The sequence below is a fragment of the Macrotis lagotis genome, chromosome X (genome assembly GCF_037893015.1).
Source record: "Macrotis lagotis isolate mMagLag1 chromosome X, bilby.v1.9.chrom.fasta, whole genome shotgun sequence".
NCBI lineage: Eukaryota > Metazoa > Chordata > Mammalia > Peramelemorphia > Peramelidae > Macrotis > Macrotis lagotis.
In genome coordinates, this window is record NC_133666.1 from 625,622,996 (window position 1) to 625,650,471 (window position 27,476).

At 38.9% G+C, this 27,476-nt stretch overlaps 1 protein-coding gene across 1 annotated transcript in view; it reads right to left on the reverse strand.

Moving 5' to 3' along the window:
* Window positions 1–18,064: 18,064 nt before the first annotated feature.
* The window catches only part of LOC141500315 (UDP-GalNAc:beta-1,3-N-acetylgalactosaminyltransferase 1-like), a 38,322-nt gene continuing 28,910 nt past the window's right edge, over window positions 18,065–27,476 (reverse strand). Inside the window, exon 3 of the mRNA XM_074203394.1 lies at window positions 18,065–20,845. Within this exon, the coding sequence (XP_074059495.1) occupies window positions 19,805–20,845 (1,041 nt within the window). The 3' untranslated portion in view covers window positions 18,065–19,804. The remainder of the gene's footprint in view (window positions 20,846–27,476) is intronic.

Genomic DNA, 27,476 nt, shown 5'->3' on the forward strand with positions numbered 1-27,476 from the left:
TGGAATGGACCATACATGTGTCCATGCACCAGACTTGCCCAAAAGATGCTTAAAAGCTATGAGCAGAAGGACCTTGAATTTCATGATGAATAAAACTTGAATTCAATAACTTTATGTAAAATTTTTTTTTCAAATTTCAGGCCCCAAAATTAAGTTGTATCTTTTACATGGTGAAATATGGTAATGCCCATCTACAGTGAACACATAGTAAATAGCAAAGAAACCCATTCATCCAAATTATATCAAAACAGAAATCAGAGAAGATATACAGAGGAGGATATACACCAAACAATAAAAAGTGAGGGAACTCTCCCTTTAGGAGAGATTATTCAACTCAACCAAGAGAAAGACCTGGATCTCATCCAAAGGGAAAATTCCCAACTTCTCAAGAGCAGTAAATTAATGGAGCATGGAAAAAATTACTATCAGATCTACAGTTAGGGGAAGAGTTCATGACCAAACAAGAGATGTAGAGCTTCACTAACAAATCAGTACAGCTAAAATTGGAAGAAAAAGCAAGAAACTGGGAAAAATCTTATAGTCCCAGTACCAGGAACCATGGCTATTTCTGTTACTTTACAAAATGAGGTTGTATGGTCACCAAAGGTAACAAATTGTACATAATAAATTTTTTATTGCAATCTATACTTGGAAAAGAAAAAGTTAAATGCTATGCTAGGGATTTTTTTCCCATTTATTTATTTATTTATTTATTCTTATTTTGTACAAATAATGTTTTTTATACATTACTAAAATATTCTTGTTTAAGAGTAAACATAATACCCCCTCCCCCCAAAAAATATAGACCCACATGAGCAATAAGTAAAGGGGAGAGAAAAAAATTAAAATTAGAATTAAATAATAATAATAATAATAATAATTTTAGGTATGGCCAGGTGGTGCAGTGGATGGAGCACCAGCCCTGGAGCCAGGAGCACCTGAGCCCAAATCCCGCCCCAGGCACCCAACAATCACCCAGCTGTATGACCCCATGCAAGCCACCCCAACCCCATTGCTCTGCAAAAACAAAAAAAACCCAAATAAAATAGTAATAATAATAGTAGGGGCAGCTGGGTGGCAGAGCACCCGGGTCCAAATCCGGCCTCAGACACCCAACAATCTACCCTGCTATGTGGCCCCAGGCAAGCCACCCAGCCCCATTTGCCCTGCAACCCCCCCCCAAAAAAATAATAACAATAAAAAATGTGCTTCAGTCTGTGTTTCAACACCACCAACTCTGTCACTGGTTGATCATATTCTTTAGGATAAGTCCATCACAAAAATTACTTCCATATTTTTCCACTGTTGCCATTGCTGATTGCCACTCCCTCCATTTGTACTTCTCTACTACCATGTACTATATTTTCTCTCTCCTTTCATTCTGTCTCTGCTGTAGGGTAGCTGAGTGGTACAGCAAACAGATCCCCGGCTCTGGGGCCAAAAGGACCCAAGCCCACATCCCACCCCTTAGGCCCAGCATCCACCCAGCACTATGGTCCTGGACAGGCCGTCCAATCCCAGCCCCTTGCAAGAAGTAAAAAAGAAAATGTGTTATATCTGACCACTCTCCCCCCATGGTCCATCCTCTCCTCCATCACTCACCTCCCCCCCTTCCCCATCCCCCCTCCTTCTTATTCCAGAGGTCTATACCCCATTGAGTATATATGCTGTTTCCTCTCCTAGCTATGCTAGGGATTTTTAAAGTGATCGTGTAAGAACCTGTTGTCTCCCTGTGCACTAAGACTTTGGCTGTCTGATTGGCACAACTTGTCTGCACAAATGGACTCTAGTTGAATTTGAGTCCTTACTATCTAGGAGAAGTGATTTTGACTCAAAACCATCACTACCATTTTAATCTGGATTATACATAATGACCTAGAAAGAGATCAATGGTTAATTCAATTGGAAAAGCCACTGTCCTTTTTATAAAAACCTATTAAACTTCCAGCTGAATTTGGGAGATTGTGTCACATCATTTTTTAAATTTATTTTTTCACATGACTACAATAGTCTTGTTGTGAAAGTAAACATAATCCATCCCCACACACATACACACAAAGAAAGAGCAGCCTCAAGAAAAATAAAATGAGAGAAAAAAATGTGTTTCAGTCTGTATTCAGATACCATCAGCTCTGTCTCTGAAATGGATAACATTCTTTATCATAAGTCCATCAGAGAAATTGTTTCAATATTTGTTTCCCCACACTTGCTACTATTAGCTATATTTCCCTCCATCCTATTCCTCCCCATCCCCAATTATTCTATTCTCTCTCTCTCTCCTTTCACTCTGTCCCTCCACAAGTGTTGTATCCGACTACACTCTCCCATGGTCTTGCCTTTCTTCTATAACCTATGCCCCCTTCCCTACCCCCTCTCTCTCACATCCCTTTCCTCTTCTAGTTTCCTCTACCATATTAAAAATTCCCAGCTCCTTATTAATGAGGGAAATTATCCAACAGGGAGAAGGAATATATATAAAGTCTTACATGTGGGTTTGAAAAAATCAGCTTTGCAAGCAAAGGACAGGGAAGGCATGATGAAGCAGCAGTTTGTCTGAAAAAGAGCTGAGGACTTTAGTAGAAGGCCAGATTTTATGCTAAATACTTTATAATTATTATATAATTTGATGCTCACAAAAAATCTAGGAGGTAGGTGCCATTATTATCCATTTTAAAAATGAGGAAACCAGGACCAAGAAAGGTTAAGTAACCTGCCCAGGTTCTTAGCTAGTAGCTAATAACTGAGAGACTGAATTTGAACTCAAGTCTTCCTGATTCCAGGTTCATTGATCCATCCATTATGCCATCTGGTTCTTGTCCTTCATTATCAAAGAAGACCAAAATAGGGGCAGCTAGGCAGCACAGTGGATAGAACACCGGCCCTGGAGTCAGGAGTACCTGAGTTCAAATCCAGCTTCAGACACTTAATAATCACCTATCTGTGTGACCTTGGGCAAGCCACTTAACCCCATTGCCTTGGGAAAAAAAACCTTAAAAAAAAAGAAGACCAAAATGACATCACCATGTTTAAGACAAATTGCAGTGTGTCTGACTGTGGCTGATCAAACCAATATGAGCTCAGAATGCACTATCACAGGTCAGGTTCAAATAGTCCTTGTGAACACCTGGGGTGAGTACTCTAAACTTAGGTATTTTGCGTTTCCTTTGAGCTACTACAATTCTACCTTCTCATATAGCACAGCACCCTTTCTGCTGTGGGTGCACCATGGGAAGTCCTGTACCAATGTCTCCCATGCTACACAATCAATTCCAAAGTTCTTAAGAGAAACCTTCAGAGTATCCTCATATCAATTTTCAGATTCCACTGTGTGAGTTCTTCAAAAAAATCAAAAATCGTCTTTTTGGCAAGTGTACATGACCAGTTCATCAGAATTGCACTCTCTTTAGTAGAGTTTAAATGCTTAGCAATTTTAGTTCAAGGAAAAAAATCCAGTTTCTAGTATCTTCTGCCAGGTGATCTTCAGAATCTTCCCAAGATAATTCAATCGAAGGGATTCAGCTTCCTGATACAGCACTGGGAGAGTGTCTGGGTTTCACAGGCATACATCGATGAGGTCAGCTCAATGGCTCTATCTTTCCTGCACTCCTTCCCCATTCTATCAACTGAAATTCAGATCCTTTTTTGTAACAAGCTAAATATCCCTGCTCCCTTCAAACAATCTCTACTCCAGTTATGTATTTAGCCTTTCTTTCACTTCTAACTTTGAGCTGTACGAGATGTCATTTTTTTTAACACAATTTACATCTTGGCCTAATTGTATTTAGTGTAGTCATAGTTTCCTCATCTAATTTTATATTGTCAAAGCCACATCACTATCTTTTCCATAAAAGTAATGAGAGTTCATCACTCCAAGTCCTTGCTCCATCCAGATCATAAAGCCTTCTCAAGACAAGTAGAGAGACTTTGGCCAAGATGGCGGAGAGAAGACAGGCACAGTTCTAAAGTCTCCTGATCTCTTCCCCATGTATCACATGAAACAAACCTCTTAAAAGAATTCCAAACCAGGAAACCCAGAAAGAAAAGCCAGGAGAGGAAAATCTACCTCAAGATTTGTCTCCTGCAGCAGCCTTGGCTGAGTACCGGCAGGTGAGTCTGGGCTCCGAGGGAAGATCAGCCCAGGATCAGCCAGATTAACAGCTGAATTGAAACCAGGAGTCTGAGGGCCAAAGACCCAGACCTGCTGGATCAGCAGGAGGTTGAAGAGGCACATGAAAAGGTAAAAAAAAGGGGGGGGGGGCGGTAAAAGGAAAAAAATGCATTCCAGTAAGTTGAAACTGGCTATATTCCAGCATGGGGGTGGGGTGGGGGAAGAGACTCTCATAAATCCTGAGAAATGTAACTCTAACAGAGAGAATACACCTATCCAGAAATGATGGACATCCATGACCTATCCATGAGACTGCTATCTAATGGGATGTAACTGGCTTTAACCCCACTTGGGAGAAAGACTCTAATAACTCTCAGGAATTTTGACTCTATCCAATAGAATATACTGAACTAGAAGGGACAGACACTCAGAATTTTCTATGACCTAGATAGAATGATCTAAAAAAATACACTACCTCCCTAAAAAGGGGGACAGGAAAGAGATGGGAGGAGGGAGGGGATTGAATGGGACAAATCTCATTACACTAAGAGGTACAAAAAACCTATGGTAATAGAGGGGAAGAAGGGAGCAGAGGAGAAACACCTGAATCTTCTTCTCATCAGACTTGGCTTAAAGTCAACCTACACATACTCAGTTAACTTATAAAACATCTAACCTTTCAAGTATTAAAAGGGAAAAAGGAGAGGGGGGACGGAGAAAGGGAAGGGGAGTGGGGGAAATAAGGGGAAATAACAAAAGAAAGGGAAGGGAAAAGGGAAAAAGGGAAAGGGGAAAGAAAGGGGAGGGTGTGATATAGGAGGGCAAACATACTAAAGGGGGTGGTATTCAAAAACAAAATACTGGGGAATATGGATAAGGGGGGGAAGGGGAAAAATACAAACAGAGGGAAGATAGCACAGAGGGCAATAAAGAATTAGTAATCATAACCTTGAATGTTAATGGGATGAACTCTCCCTTCAAACGTAAGCAAATAGCACAGTGGATTAAAAACCAGAATCTGACAATATGCTGCTTACAAGAAACTCATTTGAAGCAGAGAGATACATATGGAGTAAAGGTAAAAGGTTGGAACAAAATATATTTTGCTTCAGCTGATGTAAAAAAAGCAGGGGTAGCAATCCTTATCTCAGACAAAGCAGCAGCAAAAATAGATAGCATTAAAAGAGATAAGGAAGGAAACTTTATCCTCCTAAAAGGTACCATAGACAATAAAGTCATTTCAATATTGAATGTATATGCACCCAGTGGGACAACACCCAAATTCTTAGAGGAGAAGCTGAAAGAATTACAGGAAGACATAGACAGCAAAACTCTACTAGTGGGAGACCTCAACCTCCCACTATCAGATCTAGATAAATCGAATTATAAAACAAACAAGAAAGAAATTAGGGAGGTAAATAGATTGTTAGAAAAATTAGATATTGTAGATTTATGGAGGAAACTGAATGGGGATAGAAAGGAATATACCTTTTTCTCTGCAGTACATGGAACTTATACAAAAATTGACCATGTACTAGGACATAAAAACCTAATGATCAACTGCAGAAAGGCAGAAATAGTGAATACATCTTTCTCAGATCACAATGCAATAAAAGTCATATGTAATACTGGGCCAAGGAGATATAGACCCAGAGCAAATTGGAAACTGAATAACCTCATTTTAAAAAATGAGTGGACCAAAAAACAAATTATAGAAAGCATTAAACATTTTATCCTAGATAATGATAATAATGAAACAACATACCAAAACCTTTGGGATTCATTCAAAGCAACTCTCAGGGGATATATTATAGCTCTAAATGCTTATATGAATAAATTGGAGAAAGAGGAAATCAATGAACTAAACATGCGACTAAAAAAATTAGAGAAAGAACAAATCAAAAATCCCCAATCAAATACCAAATTAGAAATTCTAAAAATTAAAGAAGAAATTAATAAAATCAAAAGCAAAAAAACTATTGAATTAATAAATAAAACCAAAAGTTGGTATTATGAAAAAACCAATAAAATTGATAAACCTCTGGTAAATTTGATTAAAAAAAAGAAAGAAGAAAACCAAATTGCTAGTATTATAAATGAAAAAGGTGAACTCACCACCAATGAGGAGGAAATTAAAGTAATAATTCAAAATTATTTTGCCGAACTCTATGCCAATAAATTTGATAATCTAAGTGGAATGGATGAATATTTACAAAAATATAAGTTGCCCAGGTTAAATGAAGAAGAGATTAAATACCTAAACAACCCTATCTCAGAAAAAGAAATTCAACAAGCCATTATTGAACTCCCTAAAAAAAAATCTCCAGGGCCTGATGGAATCACAAGTGAATTCTACCAAACATTTAAGGAACAATTGGTTCCAATCCTATATAAACTCTTTGGAAAAATAGGGAAAGATGGAACTCTGCCTAACTCTTTCTATGAGACCAATATGTTACTGTTACCTAAACCAGGAAGAGTTAAAACAGAGAAAGAAAATTATAGACCTATTTCCCTGATGAATATAGATGCAAAAATCCTGAATAAAATCTTAGCAAAATGACTACAACAAGTCATCACTAGAATAATACATTATGATCAAGTAGGATTTATTCCAGGAATGCAGGGTTGGTTCAATATTAGGAAAACTGTTAGTATACTCAATTATATCAATAACAAACCTATCAGAAATCATATGATCATATCAATAGATGCTGAAAAAGCTTTTGACAAAATACAGCATCCATTCCTATTAAAAACACTAGAGAGAGTGTAGGAATAAATGGACTGTTCCTTAAAATAATTAGCAGTATCTATCTGAAACCATCAACAAGCATTATATTCAATGGGGAGAGGCTAGAGGCATTCCCAATAAGATCAGGGGTCAAACAAGGGTGCCCATTATCACCACTACTATTCATTATTGTATTAGAAATGTTAGCATCAGCAATTAGAGAAGAAAAAGAAATTTAAGGAATTAGAATTGGGAAGGAAGAGACAAAACGCTCACTCTTCGCAGATGACATGATGGTCTACCTAGAGAATCCCAAGAAATCATCTAAAAAACTACTGGAAACAATTAGCAATTTTAGCAAAGTTGCAGGTTATAAAATAAACCCTCATAAATTCTCAACTTTTCTATATATGTCTAGCAAGAAACAGCAGGAACAGCTAGAAAGAGAAATCCCATTCAAAGTAACCTCAGACAATATAAAATATTTGGGGGTCTATTTGCCAAGACAGACTCAGAATCTTTTTGAAAACAATTATAAAACACTTCTCACACAAATTAAATTAGATTTAAACAACTGGGCAAATATCAACTGCTCATGGATAGGTAGAGCTAATATAATAAAAATGATGATTCTACCAAAACTAAACTATCTGTTTAGTGCCCTACCAATCAAAATTCCAAAAAATTACTTTAATGAGTTAGAAAAAATTGTAAGTAAATTCATATGGAGAAATAAAAAGTCAAGAATTGCCAGGAGATTAATGAAAAAAAATGCAAACGTAGGTGACTTAGCACTACCCGATCTAAAATTATATTATACAGCATCAGTCATCAAAACTGTTTGGTATTGGCTAAGAAATAGAGTGGTGGACCAGTGGAATAGACTATGTGTAAAAGCAGGAGAGGAGTATAGTAATCTGCTGTTTGATAAACCCAAAGAGTCCGGCCACTGGGATAAAAACTCCCTCTTTGATAAAAACTACTGGGATAATTGGAAGTTAGTATGGAAGAAGCTTAGATTAGACCGACACCTCACACCCTTTACCAAGATAAGATCCAAATGGTTACAGGACATAGAAATAAAAAACCATACTATAAGCAAATTAGAAGATCAAGGACTAGTCTACCTGCCAGATCTATGGAAAGGGGAACAGTTTATGACTAAGGAAGAGTTGGAGAACATCACTAAAAACCAATTAGATGATTTCGATTACATTAAATTAAAAAACTTTTGTACAGATAAAACCAATGTAATCAAGATCAAAAGAAAAGTAGTAAATTGGGAAACAATCTTTACAATTAATGATTCTGACAAAGGGCTCATTTCTAAAATATACAGAGAACTGAGTCATATTTTTAAAACAAAAAGCCATTCCCCAATTGACAAATGGTCAAAGGATATGCAAAGACAATTTACAGATGAGGAGATCAAAGCAATCCATAGCCATATGAAAAAATGCTCTAAATCATTAATTATTAGAGAAATTCAAATTAAAGCTTCTCTGAGGTACCACCTCACACCTCTCAGATTGGCCAGTATGATCAGGAAGGATAATGATCATTGTTGGAAGGGATGTGGGAAATCTGAGACATTATTACACTGTTGGTGGAGCTGTGAACTCATCCAACCCTTCTGGAGAGCTATTTGGAACTATGCCCAAAGGGCAACAAAAATGTGCATACCCTTTGACCCAGCAATACCACTACTGGGTCTATACCCTGAAGAGATGAGGAAAAAGGGTAAAAACATGACTTGTACAAAAATATTTATAGCATCCCTGTTTGCGGTGGCAAAGAATTGGAAATCCAGTAAATGTCCTTCAATTGGGGAATGGTTTAGCAAACTGTGGTATATGTATGTCATGGAACACTATTGTTCTATTAGAAACCAGGAGGGACAGGATTTCAGGGAAACCTGGAGGGATTTGCATGAACTGATGCTGAGTGAGATGAGCAAAACCAGAAAAACACTGTACACACTAACAGCAACATGGCAGTGATGTTCAACCTTGAAGGACTTGCTCATTCCATCAGTGCAACAATCGGGAACAATTTTGGGCTGTCTGCAAAGGAGAGTACCATCTGTATCCAGATAAGGAGCTGTGGAGTTTAATTAATTCCCTTTAATTTGGGAAAAAAAAGCCAGATATCTTATTGTCTGATCTTGTTACCTCTGAGAATTCTGTTCTCTTTAAGGATATGATTTCTCTCTCATCACACCAAATTTGGATCAAGGTACAACATGGAAACAAAGTAAAGACTGACGGAGTGCAATCTGTGGGGTGGGGGTGGGGGGAGGGAAGCAAGATTGGGAGAAAATTGTAAAACTCAAATAATATCTTTAATAAAAAAAAGACAAGTAGAAAGACAAGAACTGCTCCCATGGATATTATTTTGCCATTGGAAAGTCTGTTCAGTCTTGGCCATGTGAGTGTGACCCAGCTTCAGAAGATACCATAAGTCCAATAGCATGCACCATTAGATCCTTACCAGAACTTTCTGGCACTGTTTTAACCATCCTCTGGGAGCAGGGGGAGAACTTTTGCAATGTTTCAAAGTGGAGAAGGGAACCAAAAAAAAAGTGGAGAAGGGAAAACTTTTTGCCAACCTGTCCAGTCTGATAAATAAATAGAATTAATTGCAGTTAGCAGTAGTGTCTGGGTGGCTTTTGTAACTATGTTTGGTCCATCCTGGTCCCATAAATATCTTTTTCCTGAAGATGGAAGATGCAAAAGGCAGAGAGAGAAAAGTAAAGTTCTCCTACATTATATTCATTATATTGGGTTGTGCCTCTGGGGAAGAAATTTAATTTTTTTTCAATATTTGTTGCCTTATCTATAAACTCTTGTAAATTCTAATTCCTACATCATAAGAATTGTTGTGAGGACCCATTGAGATAGCAAACATAAAGTGAAAAATATCACACACACACACACACACAAACTCATACACACAATCTATTATGACCCTTATAATATAAGAAAATCAAGTTGTAAATTTCAAAGTTGTCATACTTGTCTATGCTTTTTTTCCTAGGCTTCTGTTCTTTTTTCTGTATTTTTTATTTTATTTTTAAATTTTTACTTATTTTCACATTACTACAATAGTCTTGTTGTAAAAGTAAACATAATCCCCCCCTTGCCCCACAAAGATAGAGAAACCTCAAGAAAAATAAATGTCTTCTCTGTATTTTAAAGATGATTCCCCATGGTTGATCCTTCTGTCTTCTTCCCTTTCTTCCTCCCTCCCTCTTTTCCTCTCTTCCTCCCTTCTTACTTCCCCTTCAGTCTCATATTTCACCCCTCTCCAAAGGAAAAAGAGTCCTTACTAATATATAAAGTCAAGCAAAACAGATTCCTAAGTTTACTGTGTCAGAGCAAGTTCATCTTATTCTGCATCTTGACTCCATCACTTCTCTGTAAAGAGAAGCATAGCAACCTTTGAAAGAGTGATTTGTCTTTGGATCAATCAGCATTATCATCTTTCGAAGTCATTTTTCTTCATAGTACTGTAATATTTATACTATAATGCTAATGTTTATGTTACAATTTTATTATTTATACCACTATTTATATATTACACAATACCATAATATTTATACAATATACATCGTATAAATTGTTCTCCTGATTTGCTCACTTCACTCTGCATCATTTCATAGAGGTTTCCAAGCTTTCTCTAAAGCCATCTATTTCATCATATTTGATGTTGTACTAATGTTCTACTATAGTCATAAAATATATTGTTTTCTATTCCCCAATAGACAGACATTCCCGAGGTTTCAGTTCTTTGCCACTACAAATAGAGCTTCTATATTTTCATACACATTGGCATTTCTCTTCTTTCTTTCAACTCTTTGAGGTATAAACCTGACAGTGATCTGGTTCAAAAGTTAGTTACAGCTTAATGACTTTGAAGGGATAGTTCCAAATTATGGCTGCATCAGTCCATAACTCCATCAATAACTCACTTATGTGCCCATTTGTAAAGCCCCTTCAAAAATTATCTTTTCTTACCAATCTGATAGGTGTAAGATGTCATTCTGTAATCATGAGTGATTCAGAATAATTTTCCAAATCTTTTTTGATAGCGTTAATTTCTGTTTTTGAAAATTTTCTATTCTTTATCTTTGACCAGCTATCTAATCAGGAATGTTTACTGTTCTTATAAATTTGAATCAGACCCTTATCTATCCTAGAAATGAAACATTATCAGAGAAATTTGCTGCAAAGAGTTCTTTACAATTATGTTCCCCTTCTAATTTTAGCTATTTTGACTTCATCTTGTGATTCAGTTCTAGAACTAGCTCAGTTTAATTTCTATCCAATTATTGGTCTAGTTTCATTTTTGTTCTGTGAGAAAACTTTATTCAATTATAGGAACTGAGAGAAAATTTTATTTTATTAGTTGATCCTAGTCCTGTGTGGTTGGGAAGCTGAACCATTTCTACCTTAACCAAGGACCTATGCTAGACTGATCAGAAAGCAAGTCAGATTCAAAGACTGATGCAAGGAATTTTCTCACAATTATACATCTCAAGTTACCATGTCTTATCTGAAAACTAGTCCTGTACTAATCAATAAGTTATTATTCCTGCATTCCTTTGATTATTTACAGACACTTGCAGTGAGTAGGACACTTTCTTTTCTAATTTCAGGGAACTGTTGACTCTCCTCAATTTGGAAAGTCCATAATATATTATCACACACACACACACACACACACACACACACACACACACACACACACTCATGAAATTTTAATGGCCAATGTGGGAATTTGTTTTGCTTGATATTTATAATTAAGGTTTATTTTTCTTTCTTCATTGGGAGTAGGGAGGTAAGAGGGAGAGAATATGAATCTAAAAATAAAATAAAATAAAATAAAATAAAAATAAAATAAAGTTCTATTAGAAAATTTTTTAAAAGAATAAAACATACTTTAATATAAAAGTTTCTTTAAATTAGGAACAGTCTCCAGGTTGAGGGTTGCTTTGGCACTTAGAGTATGCAATAAGTATTAATAATAGCAGTAAAAGTAGAAACAACAATCAGAATAATCAAAAAAGGTTTAATGCATTATTTAGTCCCACTTCTACATACAGGGAGAAATTTACACACTAGAAGCATCTCACTGTGAAGTGGGTCATAGCCATTACCGTTCCTTCCCTCCCTGCTTTCCTCCTTCCTCCTTTGTTCTCTCTCTCTCTCTCTCTCTCTCTCTCTCTCTCTCTCTCCATCTGTCTCTGTCTCTCCCTTTCTGTGTCTCTCTCTGTCTGCCTCTCTCTCTTGAGTCACAGAGGGAGTTCCCTCAAAGTTCTTTTATATGAATGATATCTGGATGTAGAACCTACACATATATATAAAAAAACATATAAAGTCCTTTTCCTTAGTCATAGAAATAGTTTCTGTAAACCCTGAACACACATATACACACATGTATATAGAGTACACTTCATTTTATTGCACTTCACTTTATTGCATTTTGCAGATATTACAGGTTTAAAAAAAAAGACACCACAAATTGAAGACTGCAAAAAAGTCTCTTGGCACCATTTTTCCAGCAGCATGTGCTCTCATCATGTCTCAGTGACACAGTTTGGTCATTCTCACAACATTTCAAACATTTTCCTTCTATCTGTTATGGTGAGCTGTAATCTTTGATGTTACCATTATAACTGTTTGGGGGTACCACTAGTTGTGCCCACAAAAGATGGTGTTGGTGTGTTCTAACTGCTCCACCAACTGACCATTCCAGTTGGTGTGAGACTGTTTTGAGAAAGGAAGAGATTCACTTGTAGTTACTCTGACACAACTAAAATTGTGTGCACAAATCATTATATGTAGTTGTTTTATTATAGAATTCATTGTTAATAAACCACAGTTGACAATATTCCAGTTTACTTAACCCTAAAGGATTAAAAGATATAACAGAGATTGCCAGGTGGTTTCCTAGACAGTTCATGAATCAAGAAGAACTGGATGCAAATCCTGCCTCTGACACTCACTAATTGTGTGATGCAGGCCAGGGCTATCAAAAAACAGCCCGGGGGCCAGATGGGGCCCGCAGTGCGATTTTATGCAGCCCACCAGTGAGTTTTAATTTTCACAAGTGAAAAAATAAAAAAATAATCATTTTCATGGAATGCATATTCGATTTTTTAATTTCATCACTGATTAATAATCTTGTTGATGTTCATTTTCTTTGATGCTTTTAAACAGTATCATGGATGGAACATATTGCGTAGAATTTTCAATCGATATGAGATGCGTTCCGCCTATACAATACAGACACGTGTTCCTCCACTTTCTAAGTCTTAGAAAGTTTAGTAAATGGAGCCAAGCTATGGTAGAGCTCTCACTAAAATGGAAAATCAAAATATATTGTCTATTGTTTTAATAAAAATTTTTAAAAGTACAGTGTATTTTTTAGATCTATTTAGACGAGCTGTAGGGGAAAAGGAAGCTTTCGGTATATCTAGTGCTACCTCACCTCCTTCTGTCTCCATCTTTATATGAATAATTTGGGTTTCCTCCATATTTTAAAAAATCAAACTGATTTATTTATTTTATTCAGGTAGCTCTTTATGGAGGTTTTATGGGAGCACATAAGAATTGTACCGAATGAGAAAGCTTGATAGGTTGAGATCTGCACCACCAGAGGGAGTATTCTTATCAACAATAATTCATCATGAATCTATTCAGTTATCATTATCTGTATCTCTTATCACCCACTGAGGGTGTAGAAATCATGAGACCAGAGACTTTATCATATTTAAATTTGAATTTTCCTAGCCTATCCCGATGTTCTGTCTACTGTAGACTTAATAAATATGGCTTGACTATGGAGTGGAAGGATCACTAGACTCTGGAGTCAGAGGGTCTGGGTTCAAACCCCACCTCCACTGAATATTGGCTATGTGACCTTGGGTAAGTCATTTAACTTCCATTGCTCTCAGTTTCCTCACCATGCAAAATAAAAGGGTTATTTTAGATGGCCCCTGAAGTCTCTTTTAGATCTAGGTCTATAATGTTGTAAATTCAGTTTGAAAACCTTAGCTATTGTCTTTCCTATCTATGATAACTCTCTTAGGCTATGCCAAGCTGTTGAGGAATTCATGGATGTTGGATGGGTGGATGAAATGAATAAGACTTTGATATTTCCATATAAAATGAATGTTCATTGATCTACACCCCCCCACACTCCAAAGAAAATTATCTTTCCCAGTACCTGGGACAATGGAAGTTTGGAGAACAAAAGGAAGATGACAGAGTGCTGATTACATGGTCAGACTAGGACTGTCCCATCCCCAAGTATGTTTGCTTACAATAGGAATGTATATTCATGAGATGATGGGGAAAAGCAGTAAGGTCTATCTATGTGCTGGCTCATAAGTTGTAAGAGAGGAGAAAGTTATGATGAAGCAGAAGCAAATCGGATGCTCTCTTCTTCCTTCATGGGGGTCAATGAGATTCGGATGTTGCCTCCCTTGTTTGTCATATGGGAATGAAGAGGCGGAGGGCTTGAACAGAATGGGGCAGTTGACTGCCTATGGACTAGTGAAAAATCACCTTGGAAATCAGCATCATCAAATCATGACCCTGTGGTCAAGCCTGAGAGAGACTTCTTAGACTCCATTGAAGTGCAGGGTCAAGGAAAGCCAGGGTAGTTCAATTATGGAGCAGTTGCTGAGATTTGGATTCTTCTCTGTATAGATTGAATTTGACCAGGAGCCCAAGCAAGAAAATGGAAGCCAAGAGGCAAAGAACTGACTGGGTAGAGAACCAAAGGAGTTTTCAACAACAAATTGCAAGACCTCCCAATCATCCAGCACCTTCCTGTGTTTCCCCTGCTTTCTGGGGCTAACAGTCCCTGAAAGATGGCCCAGATATGCAATCCCTCCTTTAATCTCTCCCATCAGGAGGATGCTGTTCAGGAAAACTCTTCCATAATATCATAGACCTGAGAAGATGAACTGGAGGAAATCTGAAGATGATTGAGCAAAGGAAACTGCTTGACAATGTCATTGCAACTTTATTATGCTTAATAAATCATGTGGCCACAGGAAAAGTTGACTGTAAAATCAACATAGGTAATCCAGATCAAGTTTTGGTGCAGAGGATAGAGCACTGGCCTTAGCGTCAGGAGGACAGGAGTTCGAAATCAGCCTCAGACACTCGCCACTTACTAGATGTGTGACCTTGGGCAAGTCACTTAACACTGATTGCCCCACATCAAGGGCCATCTCCAGTTGTCCTGATTCATATCTGGCCACTGGACCCAGATGACTCCGGAGGAGAAAATGAGACTGATAACAGCACAGCACCCCTTCACTCAAATCTAATTCATGTGCTTGTCATGGTATCACCTCTCATGTCGTGGTCTTCTTTGAAGATTAAGGATAAACATCATCATCAGAAAAATCTCACATATAGCAGGGATAGGGGCTCTGAAACATTATGTTGTCCTGTTTCTCATAATCCCAAGGAATCATTTTGTAATATACCCTGAGATTTATTTAAAATCTAGATCAGCCAGGGGATCTTTCCTGCTAGGCTTTTTGGAAGTTGGAGAGTTGGTATAATTGAGTTGTTCACATATGCATATGGAGAGATCTTTGGGGAAGAGTAAAAAGGGACTGGAAAGAACAACCCGGGGATAAGTACCTAGAACAATTCTTTATCTGATGAGGAAAAATGATAAACTATTCTCACTTCCTGGAAGCAATGCTTTGTCTTTCTATAGACCCAGAGAGAATTCTTTAGAAACATTTTTAGGGTCCTTAGTAAAGACTAGATATTTATTAGCTATGTGACCCTGAGCAAGTCACTTAACCCTGTTTGCTTCAGTTTCCTCATCTGTAAAATGAGCTGGAGAAGAAAATGGCAAACCATTCTAGTATCTCTGCCAAGAAAACTACAAAGTGTCATAAAGAGTCAGATACAATTGAAAAATAACTGAGGGGCAGCTGGGTGGCACAGTGGAGAAGAGCACCGGCCCTGGAATCAGGGAGACCTGAGTTCAAATATGGCTTCAAACACTTAATAATTACCTAGCTGTGTGACTTGTTCACTTAACCCCATTGCCTTAAATAAATAAAAATTAAAAAAGAAAACCAATCGAGTAAGGGCTAAGAAGATTGGACATAAGTGATTATGAACTACTTTCAGTTACCAAAGTGTCATTTGAGATATACCAAGGGAATTCAAATTTACATAAGATGCCCAGAGAACTCCTTAAACCCACTTTTCACATGCCTCTGCCCAATCAGGGAATAGTAGCCCAAGAGGCTAGGAACATAATGGCAACTCTTTTCCCAAGATCCCATCCAGATTAGAGATCTGGGGAGGTTCCCAGAAGGCCTCTCTTCAGGATAAAAGCATTTAATAAGGATAAGGGGCGCGGGGCGGCTAGGTGGATAGAGCACTGGCCTTGGAGTCAGGAGCACCTGAGTTCAAATTCGGCTTCAGACACTTAATAATTACCTAGCTGTGTGGCCTTGGGCAAGTCACTTAACCCCATTGCCTTGAAAAAAAATCTAAAAACAAACAAACAAACAAAGGGTAAAGAGGGATGGTTTTCTTCCTTTTCTATTTCCCTACCTGCTGAATATCTGCTAGCTATCTCCAGAGCTGATGTGAAGGACAGGGATGGGGGGGAGGGGGAAGGGGAATATTGAGGTTCCCTATATGTCTGAGAGTTTCCTTTGGCTGGTCTGGACTATTACCTTGAATTCTTGTCAGGGAAAGGGTTCACTGGGATAATGATCTTTCTATTTGGTCATAAACTGGTGGTAATGAACCTTCCCCCTTCCCCTCCTCTCTCCTCTCTGAGAGAGACCCTGTGTATGCAACTACTATGGGTCAGATCACCTATTCCAAAGGGCTACATTTCTGGAAGGAATGGGGAACTGGAACAAACTCAGGATCCCATCACCAGCTGTTATTTATTCTGTATTGCCAAACTACCTAATCAGTCATGATAAAGATGTCTCAGACAATGCTTTTTAGAGACCAGCAGCTGGGCATTTGCCAAAGATAATTAATATCGAGAGATTCTTGGACAGAAGCACTGTCCTCCTCTTTTCCCTCACCACACTCCTTTATAACTTAACAGAGTCTAGATAAGAACCAGAAGGGAACTTTAGAGATCTTTTAGACTAGCCCCATTGTTTTTTTTTTTTTTTAATGAAATAACAAGGACCTGGGGAAAGAAGTGATTTGCTAATCAAAAGGGGTTGGTTGGGGCGGCTAGGTGGCGCAGTGAATAGAGCACTGACCTTGGAGTCAGGAGTACCTGCGTTCAAATCCAGCCTTAGACACTTAATAATTACCTAGCCATATGGCCTTGGGCAAGCCACTTAACCCCATTGCCTTGAAAAATCTAAAAAAAAAGGGGGGGGGTTGGTTTTACAAATGGTCAAAGGATATGGCAAAGGCAATCTTCAGCTGAGGAAATCAAAGTAATCTATAGTCATATGAAAAATTACTCCAAATCATTACTTATTAGATAAATGCAAATTAAAGCATCTCTGAGATACCACCTCACACCTCTCAGGCTGCAATATGACCAGAAAAGGCAATGATCAATGTTGAAAGGGATGTAGCAAATCTGGGACACTAATACATTGTCGGTGGAGCTGTGAACTCATCCAAACTTTCTGAAGAGCAATTTGGGATTATTCCCAAAGGGCACCAAAAATGGGCACACCCTTTGATCCAGCAATACCACTACTGGGTCTATACTCAAAAAAAAAAAAAAGATGATGATGAAAAAGGGTTAAAAACATTACTTGTACAAAAATATTTATAGCAGCCCTGTTTGTGGTGGCAAATAATTGGAAATTAAGTAAATGTCCTTCAATTGGGGAATGGCTTATCAAACTGTGGTATATGTATGTCCTGGAACACTATTGTTCTATTAGAACCCAAGAGGGATGGGAATTCAGGCAAACCTGGAAGGATTTGCATGAATTGATACTGAGCAGAACCAGAAAAACACTGTATACCCTAACAGCAACATAGGGGTGATGGTCAACCTTGATGGACTTGCTCATCCCTTCAGTGCAACAACCAGGGACAATTTGGGGCTATCTGCAATGGAGAATACTATCTGTAGCCAGAGAAAGAATTATGGACTTTGAACAAAGACCAAAGACTATTACCTTCAAATTAGAAAAAAAAAAAAAAAGCTGTTATCTTATGTAATTTTACTATCTCATACTTTATTTTTCTTCCTTAAGGATATGATTTCTTTGTCATCACATTCAACTGAGATCATTGTATAACATGGAACCAATGTAAAGACTAACAGATTGCCTTCTGTGGGGGGGGGGGGAACAAGAATGGTGAGAAATTTGTAAAACTCACAATAAATAAAATCTTTCTGGAAAAGGGGAGGGTTGGTCTTAGAATCCAGGTTTCCTGACTCCCAGAGAGATGCATCATTCAACAAATATTTATTAACCTCCTACTGGATAGTGGAGCTGGGGGAAGTTTTCTGATTATAGAAGAGAGTTTAGAGACTCTCTACTTTAATTCCACTATGTAAAATATAGGAAAACTGAGAGGGCATGCAAGCGACTTGCCCAAGATCACACTGGTAATAAAGACCAAAACTTGGATTCTAATCCATGTCTTCTTAATCCAAATCCAGAGTTCTTTATGTCTCACTCTGACTCCTCATTCCTGGAATTATAAAAAGATCTATGCTGATTTAGGGTGAGAGTAAATTCTACTGAAATTTTGCTTTTGGATAAACATATAAGAGACTGAATTTTGTTACACTGTCCTACCCTCTCCCAGTTATTTGTGTAGGAGAACAAAGAGGTTTCTGAATTGAGGACCTACACCCTTAACCTAAGGCAACCTTTAAAACAGACAGTACAATTTAAACATCAGAAATTCTCCAGGCAGCCAAGAATACTTTTTTGACCCTAGGCTAATGGGAAGTTTCTAATAGAGATAGGGACCTCAGTGACCAGGATATGCTGTTCAAAAATAGTAGATTTCAGCCTGAGGACACTCATTATCTGGGACTGCTCTGTATTTCAAAGAGCTTAATGCCTGAGGCAAGGACTCTGCTTCTAAGAGGAAGTGATCATTCTAGCTGTCTCCAAGAAACTGTTAGACCTTCTGGAAGAGAAGGGGGGGGAGAACTGCTAAGAACTTGTTTCACTAGTTTAATGCTCGAGCTCCAGTCTTCCACTTAAAAAGATGTATTAGTTAGCAGAATCTACTCAATCTCCTATAAAAAAGAGATAGCACCCAAGCTGAGAATTTCAGAAAAAAGTCTGAAGCTCTGCAGTTTTATGCCAAATGGAATCATGCCTAACATCATCAAGTTGAGACTAGGAGAACGACATATAAAATAATTATCTGAGAGCAGCCAGAATTAACACACAGCATGGAGCAGGTCCAATAGAAATAGCTCGATGACATCATCAGAGACATCATTGACTCTGTCCCACTAGGGTAATGAATTGCCCCGTGTTCCCTATGAGTCTGCCTTTCCATATTTGTGCTTTATGATCCTGAGGATTGGGGAAGGGAATTTTTTATTGCTAGTTTTCTTACTATTCTATTTCATTAATTACCTTTGTTTTGAATTGTGTCTTTGATCAGCTAGTTGAGGTAATTGGAGAGGGCTTATAAACTATGATCTTTGTAAGCTATGGCTACAGACACAGAGTACCTCGGATCACCTTGTTGGGTGATCACAACTCACTGCAAGACTTGGGGCATCCCAAAGTACAACTCTGAGCTTTCCCATCAAGGAATCCAAGCAGCTCTGGGAATATTGAAGAGGATGCTGAAAAGCTTGGGGAAGGGTCCGAACTTCAAATCCAGGGGATCCGAGGTCTTACATGTCCCAAAGGCAAATCCTAGAAAAATTTCTGGCCTGGGCTCGGTGACCATTGTCTTTGACCAGAATGAAGGGAAAAGGGAGTATATGTCAGTCCCTCATTCCATGGGACAAGTGTCATTGTCTGTCTGAAAGTCTGGCCATAACTGCAGCAGTTCCTGGGGCTTGAAATGGTGAACTAGGACGAGTTGGTGGAAGGCACAGTGTTCATACTCCTGCCTGATGATGGAGAAGGCATCAGGGGGGGCAGGTGTCGGTTTTATCCCCAACTCTTGGATGCACAATCCAATAAACACGTCCTCCAAGTAGATGGCCTTGATTCTCTGGGCCATAGCCAGGATCCGAATGGCCAGGGAGACAGACAGCACATAACCTGGGCCAGCACAATACACAGGATACCTGTCTTGGGGGTACACCTCAGGGGGCATGTACCATTTGTCCTCCAAGCTCCGCCGGGGTTCCGAGTCAAGGTAGATATAACCTGTGATAAAGTCTGGCCGTGTGGGTCGCTCAGGATGTAGCACCTGATGTATCAGGAAGCCGGGGTTTAAGAAGACATCATTGTCCACCTTGAGCACATAGTGGGCAGCGGGACAGTACTGAGCCATCCATTCTAGCCCCATGAGGACCTTGAGAGTCAAGTTGTGATATGTGTCTAGGAAGCCCACTTGGAGGAGATCTCCATGCTCCGTGTCCTCCTCCTCCAAGAGGGCCTGAACTTCTTGAGCAAAGAGAGGTTGGGGCAGGCCAAGAACAAATAGGCGGTGAATGACCACATTAGGTACCAAGGTCTCATTGCCCCATGTTTGCCGGATGATTTGACGCACCTCCACCTCCTGGGGCTGGGTCATCACCAGCATGAGCAGGAACGGGGCACCTTTGGGACCTTTACACTTGTGAGGATGGTTGATCAGGAAGGGGTAGGGATAAGGGTAATTGGGGTCCAAGAGGTGTGGTGTCTGAACCTGCCATTCAAACTTTCTCAAAGAGATCTTTGGGGATGGAGGCCTCAGATTCATTGAAGATGTCCAGGATTCTAACAGCTGACTCACCAGCAGCACCAGTAACCCCAAGAAGACTGTGCCCAACAGAGCCCCGAGCACCAGGCGTTGCCTTAATAACTTCATGGTATCAATGTCCTGGGCAGAAAGGAATGGGAGGTGGGTCAGTGATGGGTATAAGCATACACACAATACTGATACCTACCTAGGTCTCCATGCATCTTTAGGCAAGCCATTTTCTCGTGCAGGGGACATGAATTTGCAGATCTGGGGGACACTAAAAGAGATAAAGGCAGAAGGGAAGAAGGGTCCCCTACTTTGTGCCAGGTCAGCCACCAATTTGGCTGTATCAATACAGCGAGAGAGACAGGTGAGAGGGAACCTTCTCTGTATAGGAGAGAGTCCTGGGTCCCAGTTCCAGTGCCACTAACTTGTTAGATGGCCTTAATTAAATCATTTCCCCTCTTAGGGTTTTAGATTTCCCCCCATCTATGAAATGAAGCTGTTAAATAGAGTTTATGCAATATTCCTCTATTCCTATGACTGTTGTTTTTTAAGAGAAAAAGAGTGAGGGTCAAGAAGAAATCCAGTGTCTAAGTGGGAGTAATAAGGGACTTGTCACAGCTGGTTGTGCCAAAGCTGTCAGCAGGTGAAGGGAGGGGCTATACTTTGTTCCCTATACTGGGAATTGTGTTGTGAAGAATAGAAATTGTGGGTAGAATTTGTCTTAGTTTCCTAGAAAGAAAACTGTCTTCCGGAATTCTTCCTTGTCTGATGATCTGATCCTTCCCTCCCTAGCCAGAACCCCAGCCCCAAAACCTATAGAGAAACTGCTGGGAGACAGGATCTGGATCTAGAATTCTGGTCCTATTAAATCCCAAGCCTATCCTTTAAAAAAGCCTTCTCTCCATTCTTTCTTACCCTGTTCACAATTCCACACTTCCAGTTTCCCTTCTTAGAATGCTAGAAATCAGACTCTTGGATTGTTGCCATCAAAAAACCAGAACTGACCTGAGGAAGGTCCCTGCCACTCACCCTTGGTCCCTAACCCCAGAATCTCAAATTTTCCTTCAGTATAAAGGGAGACAGTGACATGCAAATAGCAAGTATTTGATAGACACTTCTTGAATTAAATTCTTCCCCTGAGAAATCTAGGGACCTGGCTTGGGGAGGTCTCCAAGTTTCTATTCCCAGATTCCCTCCCTTTATCTCCCCTCCCCTCTAGCCCAGATGGGTTGTGGTCCTCACCCTCTTCTCTGGCTGAGTCCTGGGATGCAAGTAGCACAGGAGGACAACTCAGAGGGAATGCCAGACACCTAGGTAGGGAGGGACAGATATGGGAGGAGTGTACAAGTGAGAAGGGGAGGGCACATGCCTGGCTACCTAACTTACTTGAAGTATTGGGTGGGGCAAATCACTCAAGCTACAGGGAAGGATGACCAGCCTGGCCCTGCCTGGAATTCAACTGATTAAAGCTCTTAGGTGGGAAACTGGCCATCAGCAGGGGTTAAACTCAGATATCTCAATTTCCAACAAAAACTTCGCCTGGGAGTATGTGGGGGTGGAATGAGAGAGGGATTGGATGATTTTATTAGGACCAACCACAAAGGAAAGCTGGAAAGGAACAAAACAGGGAATTCTAAAAATAGTTCACATTTTATAATGTTTTAGGTGTTACACACATTTTCTCTATGACTCCTGCCCCAACCTGGAACCTTTTTATTCTCCCCCAAACCCTGCCAAATTAGTGCAATAATTCCCATTTTATAGATGAGGTTGACAAGTTTAGTGACATCACCAAGGTCACACAAACAGTTCCAAATTTGAATTCAGCTCTTCCTGACTTCACGTCCTATACTCTAGCCATTGTGCCTCCTAGCTTTACCTATTTCTCTACCTTGTAGTTCCCACCTAGATGCAGCCAGCCAGGATCCAAAGAATGTGGGTGGAAGCAGGGAGGAGGTTTCCAGAAATTACCCAGAACCATGAACAGAATGGGACTATTGCAAAAAGTTATTCATCATATTGCTTTGGGATGTTAGAACTGCCTACTGGGAAACCGCTGAGCATCCAGTAAAGGTAAAATGGAGAGAGAACAGAGAAGTTAACCAACCATGAGGAATCGGATATGTATGTGTGTTTGGGTGGGGGGGGGTCACTCTGCCTATACCATAGAGCTGGCTATCACACCCCTTTTTCTCCCAGTCACCTGAAGCTCAACCTATGATTGGTGAGGGTTGTGCCCCCCTCCACTCTGCATCTACTGCTTTGCCTGGTTTCAGCTCCAAGAAACAAGTTACCCCCACATCTGGTATCTCCCCATTCCAACTTTCCTGCCTTCTATTGTTTCCTTTTCCCCGTTAGATGCTAAATTCCTTGAGGACAAAGATTGTATTTTTTTTTTATTAATTGTATTCCCAACATTTAACACATATCTAGTTTAATAAAGGTTTGGATTGTTTAGATACCAGAGATCATGGCATTTCAGACCTGCTAGAGCTAAGATGGGGAAGAAGCCAGAGGAAGTACATAGCAGAGAAGTGAGAAGGTTCTGGGAATGGGGTGCACATTGGGAGTAGGAAAGATAGCAAATGATTATCTCAAGTAAGGATAGGAAAAAACCTTTTGACTTTAAAAGCTCTGATGAGGGGCAGCTAGGTGATGTAGTGGATAGAGCACAGGCCCTGGAGTCAGGAGGCCTTGAATTCAAATTTGACCTTGGACACTTAATAATTACCTAATTGTGTGACCTTGGGCAGGTCACTTAACTTCATTGCCTTAAATAATTTTTTTTTTAAAAAAGAGAAAACTCTGATGAAAGACTTACTGAGTCAACAAAAGTCAGGGTAAATATTTTTCCTTTTCTCCCCATGAATCTGAAAAGTGAAATACCAAAAAAAAGTTTCCTAAATGAATATTTGAAGTGTTGAGAATAGCTGACTAACGAGTGGGAGCAAGGCAAGAGTGAAGATTTTCACAGATTTACCCGAGTGAAGACAGTTGTTAATGTGGCCACCATATATTTTCAAATTCCAGGGTCAAGCAGGGAATATATTCTAAATTTTAATGCAAATGTATTTTCGTTCTGTGTCACAAGAAGTTGGGAAGCAGTCAGGAAACTGAATGGGAAATGGGGACAAAATACTGGCCAATCAATAATCAATTTATGAAATTCTGTAGATTTATTTCACATATTAAACCTGATTGAACTGAGTTTAAACCCCATACTGAGACTCAGCCAAAGCATTGCATTGGGGGGCAGGAAGGCCAACAGGCTTCAGGACATTAGTGCTCAGACAAGTGTCTGTGTTTTCTTTTCTGGAGTTCGGAATAGTGAAATCAATTCACAACTTCACTATTGCTATAGTTGTCTGCCTGTTTTCTCCCAACCCCTCTCCAGTATTGACTATTTCTATATTTTGCCAGCTTTGCAGTTTGATGCATATGAAATAAAACCTCAGAATTATCTTCATGTGTATCTCTTTTCTTATATGGGGCAGATGTTTTGGGGAAAAAAAAATTATCTGCCGCAACAATATCAGTACTTTTACTTATGAGTAGAGGTTAGGGGGAGCCAACCATCTACACAGACTTTATATGAAAACATAGAGGCAGGAGATGGAGTTCAGGGAACAGTTAGTTGTCCAGTTTGGTAATAATGCAATGTGTGTGAAGAGGAGATGAATAAAACATATCTGAAAATGTGGGTAGAAACTAGATATTAGAACTTAACGACAGCATAAACTTCCACCCCTCTGATTTCTCCACCACTACCATCCCCACCAATTAGAGTGGGAAGACAAAAAAGGGAGTAATAGTGATATTGACTGAGTCTCTTCAAAGCCTTTGGTTAAAAGAGAGAGGGAAGAATCAAGGATGACTTCGAGGTTACAAATTTGGATGTGTGGGAGGATTGTGGCATCTTCAACAGGATAATGGAGTTTGCAAAAGGAGTGGATTAAAGGGGGGAAGTTGGTGAGTTCTTTGTTGGACAGATTGACTGTGAGATGAGTATCTTCAACAGTCCTGGCAATAGCCTTTGTGTTTTCTGAGAAACAGCCTAGTTAAGTTCAGAAAGGTTCATCACCATTTGGTTATGAGTCTTTTGGCCATGACAGCCCATGAAACAAAGAAAAATACAAAATGATTTTAAGTCTAATGTGGTCTCTCTTGGCTTCCTCTTTCTGTTTTTTTTTTGAAAGGCAAATGGGGTTACATGATCACTAAGTGTCTGAGGTCAGATCTGAACTCAGGTACTCCTGACTCCAGGGCTGGTGCTCTATCCACTGTGCCACCTAGCCTCCCCCCCCCCCTTAGCTTCTACAGGGATAGAAGCAGAGATAAAGGGTATGACAAGAGTCATACAGGTTTTAGTACTAACTTAGCTGTTGGCATATGAGGTCTTTATCCTATCAATGAATATACTACAGAGATACTGAACCATATTAATCTAGACAGTCTTGGTATTAATCAATCAATCAATCAATATTAAGCACTTTCTACATGCCAGGCACTATAAGTGTTGGGGGGATACAGAAAGAAGCAAAAAGTAGTCCCTGCCCTCAAGGAGCTTGTTGTCTAATGGGGGAGACAAGATATAAATAAACAAAGTAAACTACATACAAAAGTATATAGTAAAGTATATATAGTATATATATATATATAGTATAAAGTGTAAAGTATAAAATAAACTATATACAAAACTATATACAAAATATACAAAATAAACAGGAAATAATTCAAAGAGAGAAGGCACTTTAATTAAGAGGAGTTCAGGGAGGCTTCCTATAGAAGGTAGGATTTTAGATGGGACTTAAAGAATGCAAAAAGGGGGCAGCTAGGTGTCGTAGTGGATAAAGCACGGGCCTTGGAGTCAGGAGTACCTGGGTTCAAATTTGGTCTCAGACACTTAATAATTACCTAATTGTGTGGCCTTGGACAAGCCACTTAACACCATTTGCCTTGCAAAAGCCTAAAAAAAAAAAAGAATGCAAAAGGTGAAAATTGTAAGGGAATGAAAGAATAATTCATAGGTTTTGCTTGGAGAAGTAAATTGAAGAGCTGATGAAATTGATTTTATTGTGAGTCTAAGGGCAATAGGAAGTATATTTTCATAAGATATTTGGCCGATCCTTTTTAATATTATTGTCTTTTGTTTTTATGTTATATTCATTTCCAACTATATTCCCCTTACAAGTCATCCCTTATAATAAAATTTTTTTTAAAAAAAGAAAAAATTCAATTCAGCAAAATTAATGTCATATCAGTCACTTTGTGGAATACATGCTATATCTCACATCCATAACTTCTTCCTTCCTCCTCTTCCTTCCCCTCCCAACTAAAGCAGGGAGGTACATTTTCTTAACTCTTCTGGGACCAAGGTAGATCATTATATTATGAAACTTCTAGTTTTGTTTTGTTTTTTGTTCATGTCATTGACATTGTTGTAGCCATTGTATAAATAATTTTCCTGGTTTTGCTTACTTTATTTGTTATAAATTCTGATAAGTATCCCCATGTTTCTTGGAATTCATATTCTTTATTTCTTATGACACAGTAATGTTCCATTGTAGTATAAGAAAGGGGCTTGAGAGGTGACTGGAATCCTGGGATTTGTAGTTCAGAGGAACAAGGTTTCCTTCTCAACTCTTAGAGCAATTTAGGCCTATCACAATCTTTCAGCTATAAGGTGGATTAGAGTCATGCCTCTGAGTCCTTAGAGGAACATAGGCAATCTGTAAGACACAGACCAGGAGAAAGGAATGGAGGCTGCAACAACTGGGCTGCTATGTCCCTGGTTTACCATGGTGGGAAAGCTTAGTGAGTTGAACTGGAAAGAATTGGTAGCTCAGGAGCAACAGGCTAAAGGAGAAACTGAACAGACTGAAAGGAGAAAGTGAAAGGAGGAGTGAGATTTTCTGATTGTGAGGTTAAACTTTGTAATTTAGTGTAACCAGGTGGTGCAGTGGATAAATTCAAATCCAGCCTCAGACACTTACTAGCTTCCTGACCTTGGGCAAGTCACTTAACTCTATTACCTCAAGAGAAAAAAGACTTTATGGTTACTTTGATTTGTATTTCTAATATAACTAGTAATTTGAAACAAACTTTCATATGGTTGTTAATAGACTGAAATTCTTTTGAGAACTGTTTGTCCATAGCTTTTGAATGCTTCTAGGGCTTACATGTTAGTGTTAATTCCCTGCATATCTTGGATATTGGATGTGCATCTGAGATATTTAATTCCAAGATTTCTTTTCCCAATAGATATCTTCATCTTCTTATCCTAGCTTCATTTGTTTTGTTAATAAAAAAAGTTTTTAAAATGTAATATTTGAAATTATTAATTATTCCTTGTATAATTAAGAACAACTCTCTCCCTTAGCCATAATTGTGAATGACCTGAAAAAGAAATTTCAAGATACTAGTCAATCATCTATTCTCCTGACTCTCAGTCAACAATTTTCTTGGAGGCAGTATCAATCACTTGAGGCCAATCGAAGGAGTTCTGTGTCCTCTCAGCAAAGGTTCATGACATGTTTGCCTTTATTAGGGATGCTGTGATGTGTGAAAAAATGAAATGCTTGAGTAAACAAGGGTTCAAACTTCCAAGTATATCAATTTATTAAGCAATGCATGCCAATTGTCTAACAAATCAGAACCAGGCCCCTTCCTCAGCTTAGGGATGGACCTCAATTATAGGGGAAGACATATTTTTATACTTTAAAAATAATCAAATAAGGTCAATTTATTAATTAAAGACCAATTA